General features: G+C 44.2%; 2 protein-coding genes across 5 annotated transcripts in view; one reads left to right on the forward strand and one right to left on the reverse strand.

Annotated features, from left to right (window-relative positions):
* Nucleotides 1–12,591, reverse strand: part of DNAJC16 (DnaJ heat shock protein family (Hsp40) member C16) — a 47,442-nt gene extending 34,851 nt beyond the window's left edge. The window contains exons 1-4 of one of the 3 annotated variants that reach the window (XM_004603357.2): nt 12,468–12,591; nt 10,074–10,258; nt 4,463–4,529; nt 3,160–3,499 (exon numbers count right to left, since the gene is read on the reverse strand). In XM_004603357.2, coding sequence (XP_004603414.2) covers nt 3,160–3,499; nt 4,463–4,529; nt 10,074–10,240 — 574 coding nt within the window. In that variant the 5' untranslated portion in view covers nt 10,241–10,258; nt 12,468–12,591. Of the gene's footprint in view, nt 1–3,159; nt 3,500–4,462; nt 4,530–10,073; nt 10,259–11,985 lie in introns of all 3 variants that reach the window. The other 2 variants (XM_055140114.1, XM_055140115.1) reach the window with 2 other exon arrangements.
* Nucleotides 12,592–15,967: 3,376 nt separating this feature from the next.
* The window catches only part of CASP9 (caspase 9), a 29,650-nt gene continuing 27,285 nt past the window's right edge, over nt 15,968–18,332 (forward strand). For both annotated transcript variants that reach the window (XM_055138833.1, XM_004603653.2), the window contains exon 1: nt 15,968–16,202. In XM_055138833.1, the coding sequence (XP_054994808.1) occupies nt 16,071–16,202 (132 nt within the window). In that variant the 5' untranslated portion in view covers nt 15,968–16,070. The remainder of the gene's footprint in view (nt 16,203–18,332) is intronic.

Here is an 18,332-nt window from a genome sequence, read left to right on the forward strand (position 1 = left end):
AAAAATAATAAATAAAATGAATTTGGATGCAAAAAAAAAAAAAAGAAAAACTTTGTAACCCACAGGGTTTAAATAAAGTAGAAAAGAAAAGTTTACTTTGGTGGGACTGGAGAGATAGTATGGCAGGTAGGGTATTTGCTTTGCATGTAGTGGACCTGGGTTTGATCCCCAGTACCCAATATTGTCCCCCTGAGCCTGCCAGGAGTGATCTCTGAGCATAGAGCCAGGAGTGAGCCCTGAATGCAGCCAGGTATGGCCCAAAAATAAAACAAAAAAAAAGTTTACTTGGGTAAACCAGAAAACCCAATTCATCAGTAATCCCCTGAAGTTTACTAGGTGTTTCATATATGTTAGTACTTAGTATACATTTAAAAAATTTAATATTCATAAGAATCCAGTTATTTTGATATGCCAGCTATTTTAGAGATGTAGAAATTTGGGTTAAGTAATTTTACCAAGGACACAAAGATAGTAAGTGATAAGTGATATGGGAACTCTGGTCTATCCGATTCGGAAGCTGTGGCTGGAACCGTTACCACAGTGCCATGCCATACTGCACATGTCTGGCTGACAGATGAAGATCTAGTGGAGGCTCTCACTGGACTCTGATGGAGACACACTGCTGAAATCAGGCAATGACTTAACGCTTATTTTCTGCTATTGGGTGTTGACATCAGCTCCTAATGAGGTTTTATTTGTTTTAAGCCATCAGCATGGCTTAGAGGAGTTATGTGTTGTGATGGAGAAATGTTCAATCCAGGGGCTTCTATCTGTTTTCAACCTTCCATCCAGTCATTAACCCCACTAATCCCGCCAAATGTAAAGATCAGACCAGTCCTCCATCCTTTATGAATCTGACGGTGGAAAAACCTGTTTTAGAAATTAGTTGGTGCCTTTTATTTTTCAAATTATTACTATTATTATTACCACTACTACTACTACTATTTGGTTTGGGGGCACCGCCTGCTGTGCTAAGCACTTACTCCTGGCTCTGTGCTCAGAGATCACTCTTGGCAGGGCTGGACTGACCCAGACTGGCTGCACACAAGGCAAGCGCCCTACCCTTTGTACCATCTCTCCAGACAAACTGATGCTTTTTAAAGGTATACTCTCTCCAAATTTAATTCCGTAATTCTAACTGTGATGGATTTCTTAAAATAAATGGCCTCCCTGTCCATTTCTAAAACTTTTCCAGCACAAAGTATTAACTCTGAACAAAGGCAAGACTATGCGAGAACAGGAAATCATAACCAGTAGCAGGTCATGGACTAAATCCTGGCTTCTTACACGGTGAATTTCGACCCCATAGAGAGTCATGAAACTGAATGTGGGGGGTTGCAAAGAAAACATTAAACTGTGTTTTAAAATGATTTCATAATTTATAATCAGTACATTATGTACCTGTCCGGTCCTTGGAACTCACTCCCTGGTACCCAGAACACAAGGTGAGATTTCTAAAAACCAAGAGACCCTCGGGGCTGGAGTGATAGCACAGCGGGTAGGGCGTTTGCCTTGCACGCGGCCAACCCGGGTTCGAATCCCAGCATCCCATATGGTCCCCTGAGCACCGCCAGGGGTAATTCCTGAGTGCAGAGCCAGGAGTAACCCCTGTGCATCGCCAGGTGTGACCCAAAAAGCAAAAAAAAAAAAATAAATTAAAAAAAAAAAAACAAAACCAAGAGACCCTCAGTTAGCACACTAGGGAGGACATGTTGGAAGCTAAGACTGAGATTAATAAAGTCAGGCTGAAAGAAATTATATTGGGACCCCTCCTCTTAGAACATATTTTGGTGATTAACTCCTCCTCCAAAGATTATTGTGCTTAACATGAAAAAAAATTAGGAAGTCTAGAAATGGAAGATGGAATGTCAGAGCTACAGTATAACTTCAAATTTCAGAAACACAGTCTTCACTTTACTGCATGATGTTATCCATTATCATATATGCTAATATAACAGTACTACTAAAAGATTTTTACCAAGGGTAGCATAAGCTATAGCCTCATACTTTTAAATTTTTGTGATTGAAACATAAATTAACCCACAAAAAAAGGAGGGGAAAGATAACCTTATTTGTGGGGGTGTGTATACACACACACACACACACACACATACACACACACACACACACACACACATATATCACGACAGAGCCTGGCAAGCTACCCGTGACATATTTGATATGCCAAAAAAAACAGTAACAAGTCTTACAATGGAGACATCACTGGTACCCGCTCGAGCAAATCTATGAACAACAGGATGACAGTGATACAGTGATACATTATGTACCTTATTCATAGACCCACAGTCATGTAAAAATATCTTTGGTGAAAAGGAGTCACAAGTGGAAAGTTTACAAAGCTCAGGTCTAAATTATATTTCTTTCCCGTATAGCATCCACAGCTTGAAGACCTAAATCCTTGTACTTCAGAATGTGGTTCCCTGTGACCCGCTGGATGGCAATTTGTGTGAATTAAGTCACACCTAAGTGCAAGCCTCAGGTGCTATGGGCTGGTGTCACTGTGTTAAAAAATCCATTAGGCTATGGAGAGGGTGAGACCTGAGTATACTCAGAGAGGACTATGTCAGCACCACATGGTCCCATGAGCACTACTGGGAGAGTCAGAAGTTTCCCTGAGCATTGCCACGCCCATAAGCAAAAGGAAAAAAAAAAACAACCAACCAAAACCCAACAACAACCAAAACACATGGTGCAGGAAGACTACCTTGTTTGTTTGTTTGTTTTGGCTTTTTTTGGGGTCACACCCAGCGATGCTCAGGGGTTACTCCTGGCTCATGCAATCAGGAGTTACTCCTGGCGGTGCTCGGGGGACCACATGGGATGCTGGGAATTGAACCCGGGTCGGCCGCGTGCAAGGCAACTGCCCTACCCGCTGTGCTATCACGCCAGCCCCAAGACTGCCTTGTTAAACCAATAATTTTTAAAGCTTCTCCTGTGTATTAAGCACCCAATAAGTAATGCCAAAAGCAAGTGGTTTGTATATTTCCCCTTTGTGAAAATGTGTCCCCAAGAAACACATCACCAGGAATTTGCGATAAGAAATGATATTAACTCATCCCTCTCTCCAGCAGCCCGTAAGATTTAAGGTATGAAAGTCACATTCTCCTATACATGTTCCAATGAATAAAATTATCTTACCTAATCCTTCCAGTTCCTGAACCACTTCTTTCCAAACGGGCTCGATATGGATACAGCTAAAGCACCAATCAGAGGTGATCTTAATGAGGTAGGGCTTCTTGAAGCTATCTGGAACCACTTCATTCACATAATGGTAAAAGTGCAACAAATACTTTTCATCACTTGAGTCCCGCCGCTCAGAATTAAAAGGGAAATTAAAAAATGACTCATCGAAATAAAAATTTTCATGGAAATGACGAAAGCGATACTCTCGCTGCTGCTGGTGTTTCTGGTAGCCCTGGTTATCTCCAGAATCACCATAGTGGTCGTAATTTGATCTCTTCTCTTCATTGGAAAGAATCTATAGAGAAAGGAGAGAAAAAGAACTCTATCAAATGAAAGAGAAAAATCACTTTTCAAGACCTTCCTGTAAACAGCACGGAAGACAAAGTAAGAAAATATAAAGATCACAACATGATTACATATTCTACAGGTAGTCACTTGTCGTGCCAGGAAATCTTCACTCAACACATTCATTATGCAGCTCAAATCCAAAATACTTCAGTCATTTTGACACTAATGCTCATGCTGGTGAAAAGATTCTGAGCTATAATAATGCTAAACATAGCAGTAAAACAAAACGTAACGATGTTGCTCATTAGGGTACCACCACCAGAAAATGGCTCAGTCATAACACGGAATAATGTGAGGCAAGCTATTCAAGCTGTGAGCACTTGAAGCTTATGTGAGCTGACTTTGGTTTCACTTAGAAGGAACGTTCAAGTCTAAAATTTGAGAATTGGTATTACGATGGCAAGTCAGGGAAGGGTGCTGCCTACGCAAATCAGGAAGCAGGCACTTAGCTCTGATGCACATTCTCGGCAAATTTACATAAGCAGGGATGTTGGAAAACCACTGAAAATCTTTTCCAAATGTATTTGGAACCTTGTACCATTTTAGTAACCACAGGCAAATGGGTCTGTGATTATTTAGTGCTCCCAGAGTGAGCATGTACATTTCTAAAGAAGGAAACAGAGACACACATTGGCGGTCAATCTGTAATTCTAATGTGAACACCTTAATATAGGCCGTTTTGTTTTTTTTTTTAAGGGAATAAAATGTTCAGATGCTACTTTCAATATATTGGATGTGGTCAAATGTTTTTAGCCCCAGCCCTCCCTCTCAGCTAGAAGCTGAGTTAAGGACATCAAGGATAACTTTACAGGACTGGGGAGAGAGGGTGGGGGGGGGGTAATGCAGGAGGGAGGGGAGGGGGAGTATTTTCTAAGAGCTAAGGGATGCAACACAAAGTTTGACATGATACCTCATAAGCTTTGCTAATTTGAATGAACTTGTCTTCTGCTCCAGGATCTTTGTTTTTGTCAGGGTGCCTGAAACACAAATGGGCAGGCAGTGAGAATGGATTTCACGCTGCACACATGGTTAGCGAACAATCTTTTGCACACAATTCACTCTATCAGAGGCAAATAGGAGGCCATTTAATGGCAGTGTCTTAAAAATAAACGCAGCAGCAATCAGTTACTTATGACAACAACAATATGGAAACTCTGAAACAAGCATTCATTCCTAAAGCACTTAGAAGTACCAGAGTACTGCAGCATCTCGCTAAGGAAAGCAGAGGAGGGGGTGTGGATATTGTGGATCCTGAATATTTTTATTGCTCCTGCACAATGAGTGCTGGCTCACGGCTCAAGGCCCCTATCAAGAACCCACTTTCATACCCCATGGCAGCATTTCATCCCAACATTAGAATGCTTTCAATGCAAGTATTCCTTCTGATAACTCAGCAGACACTAGAAACAGGGCATAGGATGCCCTACATCTTTGTTTGGTGACAACCTTGCTCCAATGGCATCTTGCTACTGACACCGAAATGAGAACACTGTAGTTTTCACATGTACTCTGGTAGCCTGTGACCGCCTTTTACCCACAAAAGAAAAACTTCAAGTCATACACTTTGAAATTGTGAGAAAATGAAAATGAAAATCATTATATCGATTTCAGTTTTGGGGGAGTTTGAAGCCTAGAAAATAGGGGCTGGGTTTTATTTTCTTGGAACCCATTAGTGTCTGATAAAATAAATGCCTTATATTCATTGTTCTTTCAATATTCATTTTATGAAGACCATCACAAAGCTTATTTTTATTTACTTTTGGTCTTAGGGCCATACTGGATCATATGGAATGCTAGAGATCAAACCCAAGCTGGCTATGTGCAAGGCAAGTGGCCTACCCACTGTAGCATCATTCCAACCCCTATTTTTATGTAATTTTTATGTAACGACTTCATTTAACTTCTGGGAAATTTCCTCTAGTGAAGTTTCTGCAGAAACAAGCCAGTAAGAAGCAAATGACCACGATGAACAGTGCCATGTATACCAAAATAAAAATAATTTAATATTTGACCAACTTACTCTAGTAGAAACGTGTCTGAATGAATTAGGCACATAACCTAATTTCTCTAAAAATAATGGAACTCCAAATGGTTGGCTGTTGAGTTTAGACGTGATTTCTCACTTGACTAGTTAATCCTTGTTAAGTATTAGTGGGTGGAAAAAAAAACACAGCTAGATATAAAGAAAATAGAATGACTGAAAGAAACAAGATGATGATTGCAAAGCATGTTTCTGGGTGACAAAAACAAAAAGTACTTCTATATTCAAACTTAGGCCAAAGGCTGAGATGATAAAAAATATTCAATTTCACAAATGAAGATTTGCATTCAGAACTCCCAAGGGGAAGAAAAGTTGGGAAGGGGTTTTTATGGAGACTGAGCGAAGAGTGAAGGATCTTGAGAGCAACAGACTAAACCTTACAGACCCCATAGCAGAGAAAGCCAAGGTGAGAATAAGAGGAAATCACAAGTCAGCTTCAGCTTTATAAGGAAACTTTTTCTAATCGAAGGAGAAAATATCATAGCTGAAGACATTTTAAAAAGGACAAATTCAGCTCTAAGAAAGCACCCTCCAATGCGATTTTGAGTGCAATTCACAAACCGCAACATCATAAATCTCCTTTAAAATGTCAAAGTGAAGAGGGCCAGAGTCACAGCAGGTATGGGGTCAGACCCCCAGCGTTCCACATGGTTTCCCGAACACTGCCAGCCTAATTCCGAAGTGTAGAGCCTAGAGTAAGCCCTGAGCATTGCTGGGTGGGGCTCCAAAACCAACCAAACTAACAAAATAAACCACCCAAAGTGAAGGAAATACTAAGCTTGACTGCTACTGGCTGTTGGAAATAACATGATGGCAGAGGAGCTGGGGACGTAGCTGCCAGGCAGGGCACACTGCGCTACAAGCACAAGGCTGTATGTTGGGTCCAAACCCTCCTCCTAAAGAAAACGGAAAGCAAAAGTAAAAGGTAAAGTTTACAACCCACTTTACTCTTCAGGTCCCTGAGCATGCTATGCCTATTTGTTTCCAACTAACTTTTGCTGCTCCTGTTTTTTGTGTTTTGGGTGGTGTTCAGGGGCTGTTTCAGGCTGGGGGTGGGGGAGGGGGCCTATGATGCTGAGACTAGAACCTGGGCTTCCTGCAGGCAAAACATCACTCCAACCCATTGAGCAATTTCTCTGACCCTCAAATCAACTTTTATGATATCCTTTCCAGAAATTGTTTTTGTTTATTTTGGAGGAATTGTTTATGTTTATTTTGGTGCCAGGGACTGAACCCAGGGCCTCCTGTGTGTGAAGTGGACACTCTGCTACTGTGACCTCCTTGGTCTGGAGTTGTTTAGTTGCCAGTGTGGATGAGGAAAGAAAATATTTATGATACAACTTAGGTATTGGGACAAAAAGTAATTTTATATGAAGAGCTTTTGAGAAATCTAAGAAACACTTTTTTTTTTTTTTGGAAGGGCGGGTTTTGGGCGACACCTGGCAGTGCACCTCTACACTCAGGAATTACTCTCAGTGGTGCTGGGGGACCATGTGGGACGCTGAGGATGGAACCTGGGCCAGGTGTGTGCAAGGCAAATGACCTACCCATTGTATTATCACTCTAGCTTCTAAGAAACACTATTAAGTAAAACATAGTAGAAGGTTACAAATCCAGTTGCACAATTAACTACTCCCTTCCCAAGCTCATTCTAAAAGAGACAAACTGTGAAACACTATTTTCATATGAAAACATTGAGGTAAAGCAATGGTGATAAAAACACTGCCAGAGAGGTAGAAAAATCAGAGCAGTGAAAACAGGAAGATAAAGTGAAATTTTAGATTGCCATTGGATCAAATCTTTTAATTTCTATTGTGATGAATTACTTAGAGACCACCTAATTAAGGAAAAGAAGCATATGACTCAATTAATATCAAAACCCTTTTCACTTCTGGAAGACAGAAAAGTCTTAAGCGGTATTTTAATAGGTGCTACATATTAATTCCGCCCATTCATTGTAGTCTTGAAAATATCAAAAGTCATACTTTGCCCAAAGAATGTTGCTACCTTAATCGTAGATTCCTATATTTTTCTACAAATATAAAGAGACAAGGGCTTGAAAAGACATACGAAACAACTTGACTCTTAAAGGGAGTCCCTGAAAGAGGTCACCCATAATTAGTATTTTTATTATTTTAATTTGGTTTCTGGGCAACACTTTGCTGCTCAGGGCTTACTTCTGGCCCTGGGTTCAGGGATCACTCATGGCAACGCTAGAAGGACTATATGGAGTGGCTGGGCTGGAACCAAGGTCAGCTGTGTGCAAAGCAAAAGCCCTACTTGCTAAACTATTGCTCTGGCCCTATAATAAGTATTTTCAGTAATCAATTTTGACTTTTTATGATATGAACGTGGTGATATTCAAATACTGACCAGACCCAATATTATCTACCCCAAGTATTACATTCTAAGCTACCATTTACTTTCACCGCAGCAGCATGTACCACTCAGAGACCTCTATTGGGGCATCGGGCAGTACCAGGTGCACAGCGTTATCTGCACGTGGCATCTCTCCTCTTACACAAAAGCCTCCAAAACCAAACACTAACCCACTCACTCTTACTTCTGCCCCACTCGCCAGTGACTGAAAAGCAAAACAATGTTAAACTACCTGTTGGTGCAGAAGGCCAAACTATGGAACCCACAGGTAACACAAATTTAACAACACTGAACACAAGCTTCCTTGCCCATAAAACAAGGACAGCAATATCCTCCAGTACCAAGTGATAATAACGTCTAAATGAGATGAAAAGCAGAGAGCCTTGAGATAAACATGCAGTGGTGCTCAGTGACAAAGCCCAACCCAAACCTTCCTTTGATTCTATAAGGTTGATCTACCTGGCTTACATCACTGGTGTTCTTCCCACCTGGCTCCTGCCACTACCCACTTCCTGCTTTATAATTCAATACTTCTACTTCTTTTTTTTTTTTGGAAGGGGGGGTTAGAGACACACACCCAGCAGTGCTCAGGGGTCATTCCTGGCTCTGCACTCAGGAATTACTCCTGGCTCGGGGGACCATATGGGATGACAGGGATTGAACCTGGGTCAGTTGCATGTAAGGCAAGCACCATCCCCACTGTACTATGGCTTTAGCTCCTCCAACATGTCTACTTCTTAGGCATGTTCCAGCAGTGGAAGAAGAAGTTGACCATATTTATCTAAGATACATTTTAAACTTATTGTTTTCTTGCTAATGTACTTCCATTATCTCAAGCAAATAAAATATTTGTAAGCAGAATTACAATTTTTCTATAAAGTGTGTTTTATAAGTAATACACTCAGTTCCTGAATATCTTTTTAAAATTAAGGACAAATGTTCTTATTCTAAAAAATATGTATTTTTCTCTTTTTGTGCCAGGGATCCAATCTGGGGCCTCATAACTCACATCTCTAAATCACATCTCTAATCCTTAAAAAAAAATTCTTTTCGTTGGGGCCGGAGTGATAGCACAGCAGGTAGGGCGTTTGCCTTGCACGCGGCCGACCCGGGTTCAATCCCCGGCATCCCATATGGTCCCCCAAGCAGGCCAGGAGTAATTCCTGAGTGCAAAGCCAGGAGTAACCCCTGAGCATCGCTGGGTGTGACCCAAAAAAGCAAAAAAAAAAAAAAAAAAAAAATTCTTTTTGAATGCTTAAAAATTCATAATCTATATAATGTTTACTTTAGCAATGAGATTCATGAACATCATGGGACAAGCAACTTATCTTTTATTGATTATATATATTATTAAAAATATTTTTTAAATAGGGGGCCATAACTGGTAGTTCTGGGGTTAGGAGGCCACTGAAGTGGAGTTCTGGGGATCGAGAGGCGCTAAGGATTAAACCTGGGCCTCCCACATGCAAAGCATATGTTCAGCCCATTGAGCTTTCTCTTGAGCCTTGTATGTGTACATGTATGTATTTGTGTATTGTGTGTAGATATAGACATATTTAAATTAAAGTTCACTTTCACTTTACTATACTTTGACATTAAATATACAAAGAGTATCTAATGCAATTCTTTAAGTCAAAAATATTCCTTAAAGGAGGATTCCTAGCAATATAAGTTTTAGATCTCATCACTAAAAAATAAGGAGAAAAACAGTTGGGCCAGAAAAATAGTCAGGGATAAGGCACTTGCTTTGCACACAGCTGACACAGGTTTGATCTCTGGCACCACATATGGTCCCAGAGGACCTCCACGAGTGACCAAGACACTGACCAAGACCTAGAGAGAGCTGGGAGTAAGATCTAAGCAAAGCCTGGTATGGACCCAAACCAAACCAAAAGACCAAAAAACAAACAAATGAACAAAAAAACCCCAAACCAAACGCCTCCCCCAACATAAGTATTAGCTCTATCACATAAAATATTACAGACATATATATATATATAGTAAATTTATTGAATTAGAAAGGCAAAATTTTTACTAGGCTTCATTCTCTTGCTAAAACTACTTAGCTTATATTAAACTGCTATTTCTTTGTTTCACCTACCATTCCCGGGCGAGCTTCTTATAAGCCTTTTTAATATCAGCCTGACTGGCTGTTCGGCTGACCCCTAGGATTCTGTATGGGTCAAAATCCAACGCAGACAGATTTTGCAGGATCAGAACCAGAACTATCAAGAACTGCCAGGAAATGCTCAACTTTTTCACTTCCATTTCTCTTCCTTTCCAGGGCTGAAATGATTGAAGAGGCAGTGAGTGTCAGCGGTAGAAACCTAAACAGTCTTGCTTTTTAGGTAAAGGTCAAAGATATACAGATGCAAAACAAAACAACAAAAGATATTTTTGCAGGAAAAGTGTCAAGCTATTTGACTGTATCTTTTAAAATCAACAAACCTGCTGCTATTTTAGAATATCACAAATAAGAACATCCGATGAAAAGATGAGCAGTCAGAATTAACAGCAATCGTCCAGTCTCCATGGGTTAGAAAAGCTTTAGAAATGATTGAAAATGAATGAGATGAAGAAATAATAAGTGAATATGGCAAAACATATATAGGAAAATCATGGTTATTACAGAACCATTACACTAATTCTGGCAATAAAAGCTTATAAGTATGTGACTTAAGAGATATACCTCCCTGAGTAAACCATAAATAATAATGTAGTAAGAGTTTCTATGTGCAAAATTACAAAATCAAATTAACTGTTATTTTCTTGGGGGTTAAATTTATACAAATATGGAAGTGAAATCTTCTCAAAAACAACAAAACCCTGTGCAATTAGGCCCAATTCTATTCTTTCTCACCACATTTGAACAGGAAAATAAATTATTTTACTGAATTATTTACTTATTTGGGGACCACACCCACTGGTGCTTAGGGATCACGCCTGGCTGTTGTGGGGACTATCTGGGGTGCCCAGGATGGAAATCAGGTAGGCTGAGTGCAAGGCAAGGACCTGATTTACTGTACCATTTCTCCTGCTCCTGAGAAGTCTTTTTATAAGAAACCACTGACAATATTGTGAGCATTATAAATGGAGACCTCAGGAGAGAAAATGCAAAAAAAAATTTCATTTTCCATATGAAGAAGTACAAATGCAAAGACTATATACCAGCCCTGGTCTTCAAATGTTAAAACTCTGTCTCTGGTGTGTGTAGTTATTGCATTTGCTATATATCTAGAAATAATACTGGTTGGTTAATGGACACAGTAGTGTGGCTTGGCACTGACCTACACATGCCAGAACTCTGGCAAAAGATAATGAGTTTTCTTTCTTCTTTTCTTTGTAAATTTGGGCCACAGCAGGTGGGGCTCAGGGCTCTTGTACTATCTCTCCGGTCCCTTACAATGAGTTTTCATGGCTTCTCATAAACCTGTTTATTTTGACTTCTCATAAACCTCTTTAATTTTTCGGTTTTCGGGTCACACCTAGTGGTGCTCGAATGTGAGGCAGCCCACCAGCGGTGCTTGCTTGGGAGACTATATGATGCTAGAGACCAAACCCGGCCTCCCGCACGAGAGATCTGCAGCCTCTTGAATTAACTCTGCTTCCCTCATAAACCTCTAAAGTTTCAAGGTTCAAGTGAGTGTTTAAGGTGACACCTTATGGAGGGCTGAGCTGTAGCAGCGGGTTTTGACATGTGAGGTCTAACTTCTGCCTGAGTGGGTCTAGAGTGGCGGGGGTGGGGGGGTCCTTTAAAACCAGCGACTCTCATGGTCAATGTTCAGACTCGCGGGAGGACACAACAGGATCCTCAACAAATCAACTTTCTCCTTTGGGGGGCAACCCACATTGGCCCTGCCAACACGGAGAGCGCGCTCAGAGTGACATAGCGACGGGCGCTAGAATGAGGCCAAGATTGGGTATCGCCCCCCACCGCAGGCGACCTTGGGCAAGTTACTGAAACGTGCTGAGCTTCCACCTAACCGTCCACAAATTGGGGCGAATGAGAGCACCTTGCAAGGATCTCGGGAGTCCAGCGTACGCAAGGATTTGCTGGGCGCCGGTCAACAATCGATACCTGGTACTCGGTGATCAAACGTTTTCTCGATCACGCAGGGCAAGCACTGCCTGGTTCCACCGCGCCAGTCGCTTTCCGCTGGCGGGCCCAAAGGCGCGGGCCAGTGAAGCGTTTTCGCTGACCCTGCTGGCCTCGGGGCCAGCAGAATCCAGTCCAACAGGTAGGCTACAGCCCACAGTGTCCCCTGGACCAGGCGGTCGCTTCCAGGGCCACACTCTCTAGGTCTGAGCACCCCGCCTCGAGCTCCCGCCGGAGGTCACAGCCCTCCGGCCCCCGAGAGCCCTGGGCCTGGCCCAGTGGCTCCAGGTTCCTCCCGGGCCCAGCGGGAACCCGGAACGCAGAGGAATTGACAGATCTTTAAGGCAGCCCGGCCCCGCCACCTCGATGGCTCCGCGCGTCACGCCGGGAAGGAGTTACCAAGGAAGAGCACCGGCCTAACCGGTGACTGCAGAGTCCGTGCTCCAGTGAGTCCGCTGAGCCGGGAGCCTTCGGTCCACACCAGGGATCGCCAGGGCCCGGGGAGGAGAAATAGGAGGGAAGGAGCCGGAGAGCAGTCACGTGACACTTAAAGAGCCAGCGCACCGAAGGCGCGAACCTCATAGGTCGAGGGCTTCGACTTCGCGAACCTATTTTGACCCTTCCGGCGTGCCGTCGGCGCGTGGACCAGGCACAGTTGCTATAGCAACGAGGCGCGCTCTGTGGCTGGATCCAAAAGGAGAGTCGTGACCAAAGAGGCCAAAGCGTGCCTCCTAGCGAGGCAAAGTCGCACTGCATGATGGGATGTGAGAAAGACCTCCCAGATCCAAGGAGGAGTTTACGCTCGGTCAGAGATGCCCCTCGTCTAACAACAGTTGCTAGGATGGGGAAGCAATCTCTGGTCCCTGTTCTCTTTAACCCTATTCATAGAATCTTAGAGCGTCAGAGTTGAAGGAGACCTTAGGGATCCTTCCTAGTCTAGCTCCTCCATAAACGAATAGGATACTGAGGCCCCGAAGAGGGACAGGGACTTACTTGTCCACAGCCCAGAATTCAGGGTTAACCAGCCCTACTTAGCAAAAAGCAAGTTGCATCCTAAAGTGTGCTAGCTCCTATATTTTGTACCCGAAAGGGACGTGTATAGTGTAGGGAAGTCACAGGTCAATAAAGTAGACTTTCACAGTAGAAATCAGGATCACAAGGACGAATTTATGGTACAAAGGTGGGGGGGGGGGGGAGGAGTGCAGTTAGAGAAAGGAACTTTATGCCCTTATGACAAAACGAGAGTTGGAAATTATCACTGTGTATACAAATTGAGTGCTGAAAGGAGATAAGGTGATGTAGATAATACCCTTTTAGTAGCACAGTAACAGTATTGCAAACCAGAGAGAGAGAGAAAAAAAGAGAAGTGTCTTTCATTGAGTCAGGCTATGGGGGCGGGAGGGAAACTGGGGACATTGGTGGTGGAAAATGTCACACTGGTGAAGCTGATGAGTGTTGGAACATTCATCCTGAATGTTTAGTTGAGAATGTTCACTGAAACTGAAAGTCATTCATAAACAACTTTGTAACTAGAGCTCATGGTGATTCAGTTAAAACAATTACAAGAAATGTAGACTTTCATTGAGCCATTGAGATAGGTTCCTTGGGATATAAAGAAATTTTACACCCCCTCCCCAGTCCTGTTGCTATTTAATCTTATTTTTTTAAAAACATCCTTGCCTTGATCTCTCATTAGTTATGTTGTTTATTGTGTCTTCCTGCAATAGAATGTAAGCTCCTAACGGCAAGGAATTTTTTGTTGTTTTGAGGTCACACCTTGCGATGCTGGGGGCTATTTCCAGTTTTGTGCTGTCATTTGGTTCCCGGAATCTGGGGCAGTGAATTGTCCTGGGATTGAAATCACAGTCCAATATGCAAAACCTGAGATCTAGCCCTTTGAGCTATCTCTCTGGCCCCCTAATGTCAGGCCTTTTTGTTTGTTTTGTTTATCTGTATATTCTTGCCATTTGTGCATGACAGGATATGACAGTGAATACTTGTATTCAATTAACAATGGGGTAAAAACTTCACTGTGCAAGAGAATATTTTCCAATATGAATTTTTGAGTCAGATTCTGGTTTAAATTTGGCCTCCTGGGGCTGGAGAGATAGCACAGCGGGTAGGGCGTTTGCCTTGCACGCGGCCAACCCGGGTTCAAATCCCAGCATCCCATATGGTCCCCTGAGCACGGCCAGGGGTAATTCCTGAGTGCAGAGCCAGGAGTAACCCCTGTGCATCGCCAGGTGTGACCCAAAAAGCAAAAAACAAACCCATAAATTTGGCCTCCCTCTGCCACTTACTGCTAACTCTGAATCCTAGACTAGTGTCCTCTTCTTTGACTCTTAGCCTCCCATCTGCAAGATAGAGGAATAGAATATTTTTTCTAGTAGAATTGTAGTAAGGGCTAAATGAAATAATGCAGTGTGAAGTGGTGGAAAATGTTCAATATACAGGATCACTTGTATCACTTGTCATCCTGTTGCTCATAGATTTGCTCGAGTGGGCGCCAGTAACATCTCCATTCATCCCTGTCGCGTGCTAGTGTAGCCCAATGGCATCTGCTCGCTCCAGGAATACAAAGAGCATCAAACCATTCATTCAGGGTCTTGATTAAGAAATCTGACCATCTCGTAGGTGGGTTGTCAGGCGTTCTTTTGACATCCCATGGAATCCAGTCGTAAGGGCTATAGTCCAGCAGTCCGACCCATCTGATTTTCGACGCTTTGGCAAACGAGGCAGCATCCTTGATCGTTCCTGATCCTCCATCATCGACGGAGGTCTAAACTCCGGATTCCTGTATACATACATATATATATATATATATATATACATATATATAGCTTTTTTTTTCTTGTTGGGTCATACCCAGCCATACTCAGGAGCTATTCCTGGCTCTGCACTCAGAAATTACTCCTGGTAGTGCTCAGGGGACAATATGGAATGCGGGATATCAACCCTGATCAGCATGTGCAAGGCAAACACCCTACCTGTTGTACCATTGCTCCGGCTGCCAGGAATGATGTTTTTAAAACATGGAAATGAACTGTATAAACAGGGAGTTTGAAAGACAAGACTTCTGTGAGGTCTCCCCGCTTCGCCCCCACTTTGTAGGAGGTGATAGAATTGCAGTGAAAGAGGAAATGAAAGATCTTGTGGAGCTAGAGAGATAGTATAGTGGGCAGGGCACTTTCCTTGAAAAGTGATTTGGGTTTGATTCCGGTCACCACATACGATCCGCAGAATCCCGCCAGAAGTGATCCCTTAGCGCAGAGCCACGAGGAAGCCCTGAGCACCACCGGGTGTGGCCCCCAAAAGCAAACAAAATCTTGCAAGCTGGATTTGGCTGGATGAAATCCTTGAGAAAGCAGGATGGGGAACGCGAACGTAAGATTTACTGTTTTACGGGGTACTAGATGCAGAATGGACCAAGACGGCACGCACTGCTGTTCCTACTAGTGGGAACCTCCTGAGAGGTTGAGGGGTAGAGAATTTGTGGGGGTAGGGTGTATTCAGGCCACACCCACTGGTGCTCAGTGGCTATTCTGGCTCTGTGCTCAGGAGGGACCTTTGACGGTGCTGGGGTCGGGGGCATCTGTGATGCTGGGATTCGAACTAGAGCACAGGCCTCCACAGCCCTGCGCCAAGGCCCACCTATACAGTTTCTCCCGCTCAGGTCAGAGAGGTGGAGTGTGCCTGGGGACTGGGCGAGACTCGGAGGCGAAAGTGGGCGTGTCGCGGGGGACGGGAAGGGGGCGTGTCACAGATGGGGCGGGGAAACGAGCGCGTCGAGGGGGCGTGGCGGAGGGGCGGCAGCGGCCAATTCAGGTGGGAATCAGCTCGGTGGCCCCGCCCAGGGGCGGGACAGGAGAGCGCGCGTGGCCTCGGGGGTGGGGCGGAACGCGGGGGCCGGCCCCGGGGCGGGTCTGGAGGCCCGGGCCGGGCCCTGGGACTTCAGGCCCGGAAGCAGTGGCCGGCTGCCCGCGTCCCTGTCGTGGGTCCGCGATGGACGAAGCCGATCGGCAGACCCTGCGGCGGTGCCGGGTACAACTGGTTCGTGAACTGCAGGTAGATTCGCTCTGGGACCCTCTGCTGAACCACGAGCTCTTCACCCCCGACATGATCGAGGACATCCAGGTGCGCCCTCCAACCCACCCAGCTCAGCGGGGAAACCCCCCCCCCCGGCCCCCCCCCCCCCCCCCCCCGGCTTCCCGCGCGCTGCGCAGACGTGGTGTCTCGGATGGGAACAATGAGGCGGTGCTGAGAGGGCTGCGGAGGCCACAGCAGGACCCAGCGGCTGAACTTCTGCTCCCCCCTGGTCCCTCGGACAACTCATCATCCCCCTTGCGGGCAACCATTTGCGGGGGAACCCCGTTTTCCTAGAGCGTTGGACCTACTGACACAGTGTTCTTGGACAGATCACTTAATTTAAGTCTGTTTCACGGTCGTGAAATGGTGACAACTGTTGTATCTCTAGGGTTAAACGAGATAACGGGGTTAAAGCCTGTGTCCAGAGGAAGAGCCTAAGTCAGTGTACCGTGACGGTGACGGGTGACGCGCTGTGCTCACTGTATTTTGATCAGTCCTGTGTGTCTTGTTGTTGTTGTTGTTGTTATTGTTTTTGCTTTGGGTGGTGCGGGCTACGTTGGGTTCAGTGCTTGTTCTTTTTTCTTTTTTTTCCTTTTGGTGGTGTTGGGGGGAACATATGGGGTTGCACCATGGTTCCTGCAAGCAAAGTATGTATGCCAGCCCACTGAGCCATCTTCCTGGCCCCAACGTCCTACATTGGGTGTAGGTTTGTTAAGGGCTTTTGGAGATGAGGGTTTTGGAGATGCCTAATACAGGTAGTAGAGAGAGAATTAAATACATTTTTTGAAGTTCTCTTTAAATACTTTTTATGTGGGACCAGAGAGATGGCCCCAAGGGCTAGTGCTCATCCTTTTATATGCAGAAGCCAGGATTTGATCCTGATACTTCATGGTCCCCAGACATCTACTGGGTCCAGAGAGAGAGAGAGAGAGAGAGAGAGAGAGAGAGAGACTGAAAGTAAGGAAAGGAACTCCTCTTTACCGAGGAGTATGAATCTGAGAAGTAACTGCTGTGTGGCCACAGGAGACTGGAAATGCCTCTACCTGTAGGTAATATTCACAGAGGCGTAAACAACTCAAATGCCTGTTGGAGGCCCAATGAGTGAGCACTAGAGAAGGCACACTCTTTGCCTCCTAGCTCGAGCTGTGTATGGTTATACCCAGGCAGGAATGCTGACTGGTGTTGCCCTATCATTCGCATTTAAAATTTTTTTTATTGTTTTGGATTTTGGGGTCATGCCTGGAAGTTGGGCTGGAGCTATAGTACAGCTGGTAGGGCATTTGCCTTGCATGCGGCTGACCCGGGTTCGATTCCTCTGTCCATCCCGGAGAGCCCGGCAAGCTACCAAGAGTATCCCGCCCACACGACAGAGCCTGGCAAGCTACCCATGGTGTATTCGATATGCCAAAAACAGTAACAACAAGTCTCACAATGGAGACGTTACTGGTGTCCTCTTGAGCAAATTGATGGACAACTATAGTAATGATAATGATGATGATTGGGGCCGGAGCGATAGCACAGCGGGTAGGGCGTTTGCCTTGCACGCGGCCGACCCGGGTTCGATCCCCGGCATCCCATATGGTCCCCCAAGCACCGCCAGGAGTAGTTCCTGAGTGCAAAGCCAGGAGTAACCCCTGAGCATCGCTGGGTGTGACCCAAAAAGAAAAAAAAAAAAGATAATGATGATGATAATAATAATAATAATAATAATAGTTATTATTGGCAGTGCCAGGGGATCAAACTCAGGGCCTCGTAAATACCAGGCTAGTGCTCTACCACTGTGTTATGTCCTTAATGACAATGTCTGGGTTTTATTTAAAAAAATTTTTTTTTAATTTTTATAAAGTTGTTCACAATAATATATTACATTTAATATTCAAGCACCAATCCACTACCATTATGCTTTCCCACCACCATATTTTGAATGTTTCCATCCCAAACCCCAAACCCCAAACCCTGCCTCCAAAGCAGAACCAAAATAATTTATTTCGTATTGCTTGTTATTAATAATCCACTAAAAATGGTCCAAAAACGTTTCCTTATAGGAAAGTCTATGAAGATTGTTGTATTTCACCCTGGAGCCTTTAAGCCATTCTAAGAGATGCTAACATGTAGTTAAAGGTTGAGCCTTGTGTGTGTTATGTGTGTGTCTGTGTATGTGTGTGTGTGTGTGTTGTG

This window comes from Sorex araneus, chromosome 5 (assembly GCF_027595985.1).
Source record: "Sorex araneus isolate mSorAra2 chromosome 5, mSorAra2.pri, whole genome shotgun sequence".
Classification (NCBI taxonomy): domain Eukaryota; kingdom Metazoa; phylum Chordata; class Mammalia; order Eulipotyphla; family Soricidae; genus Sorex; species Sorex araneus.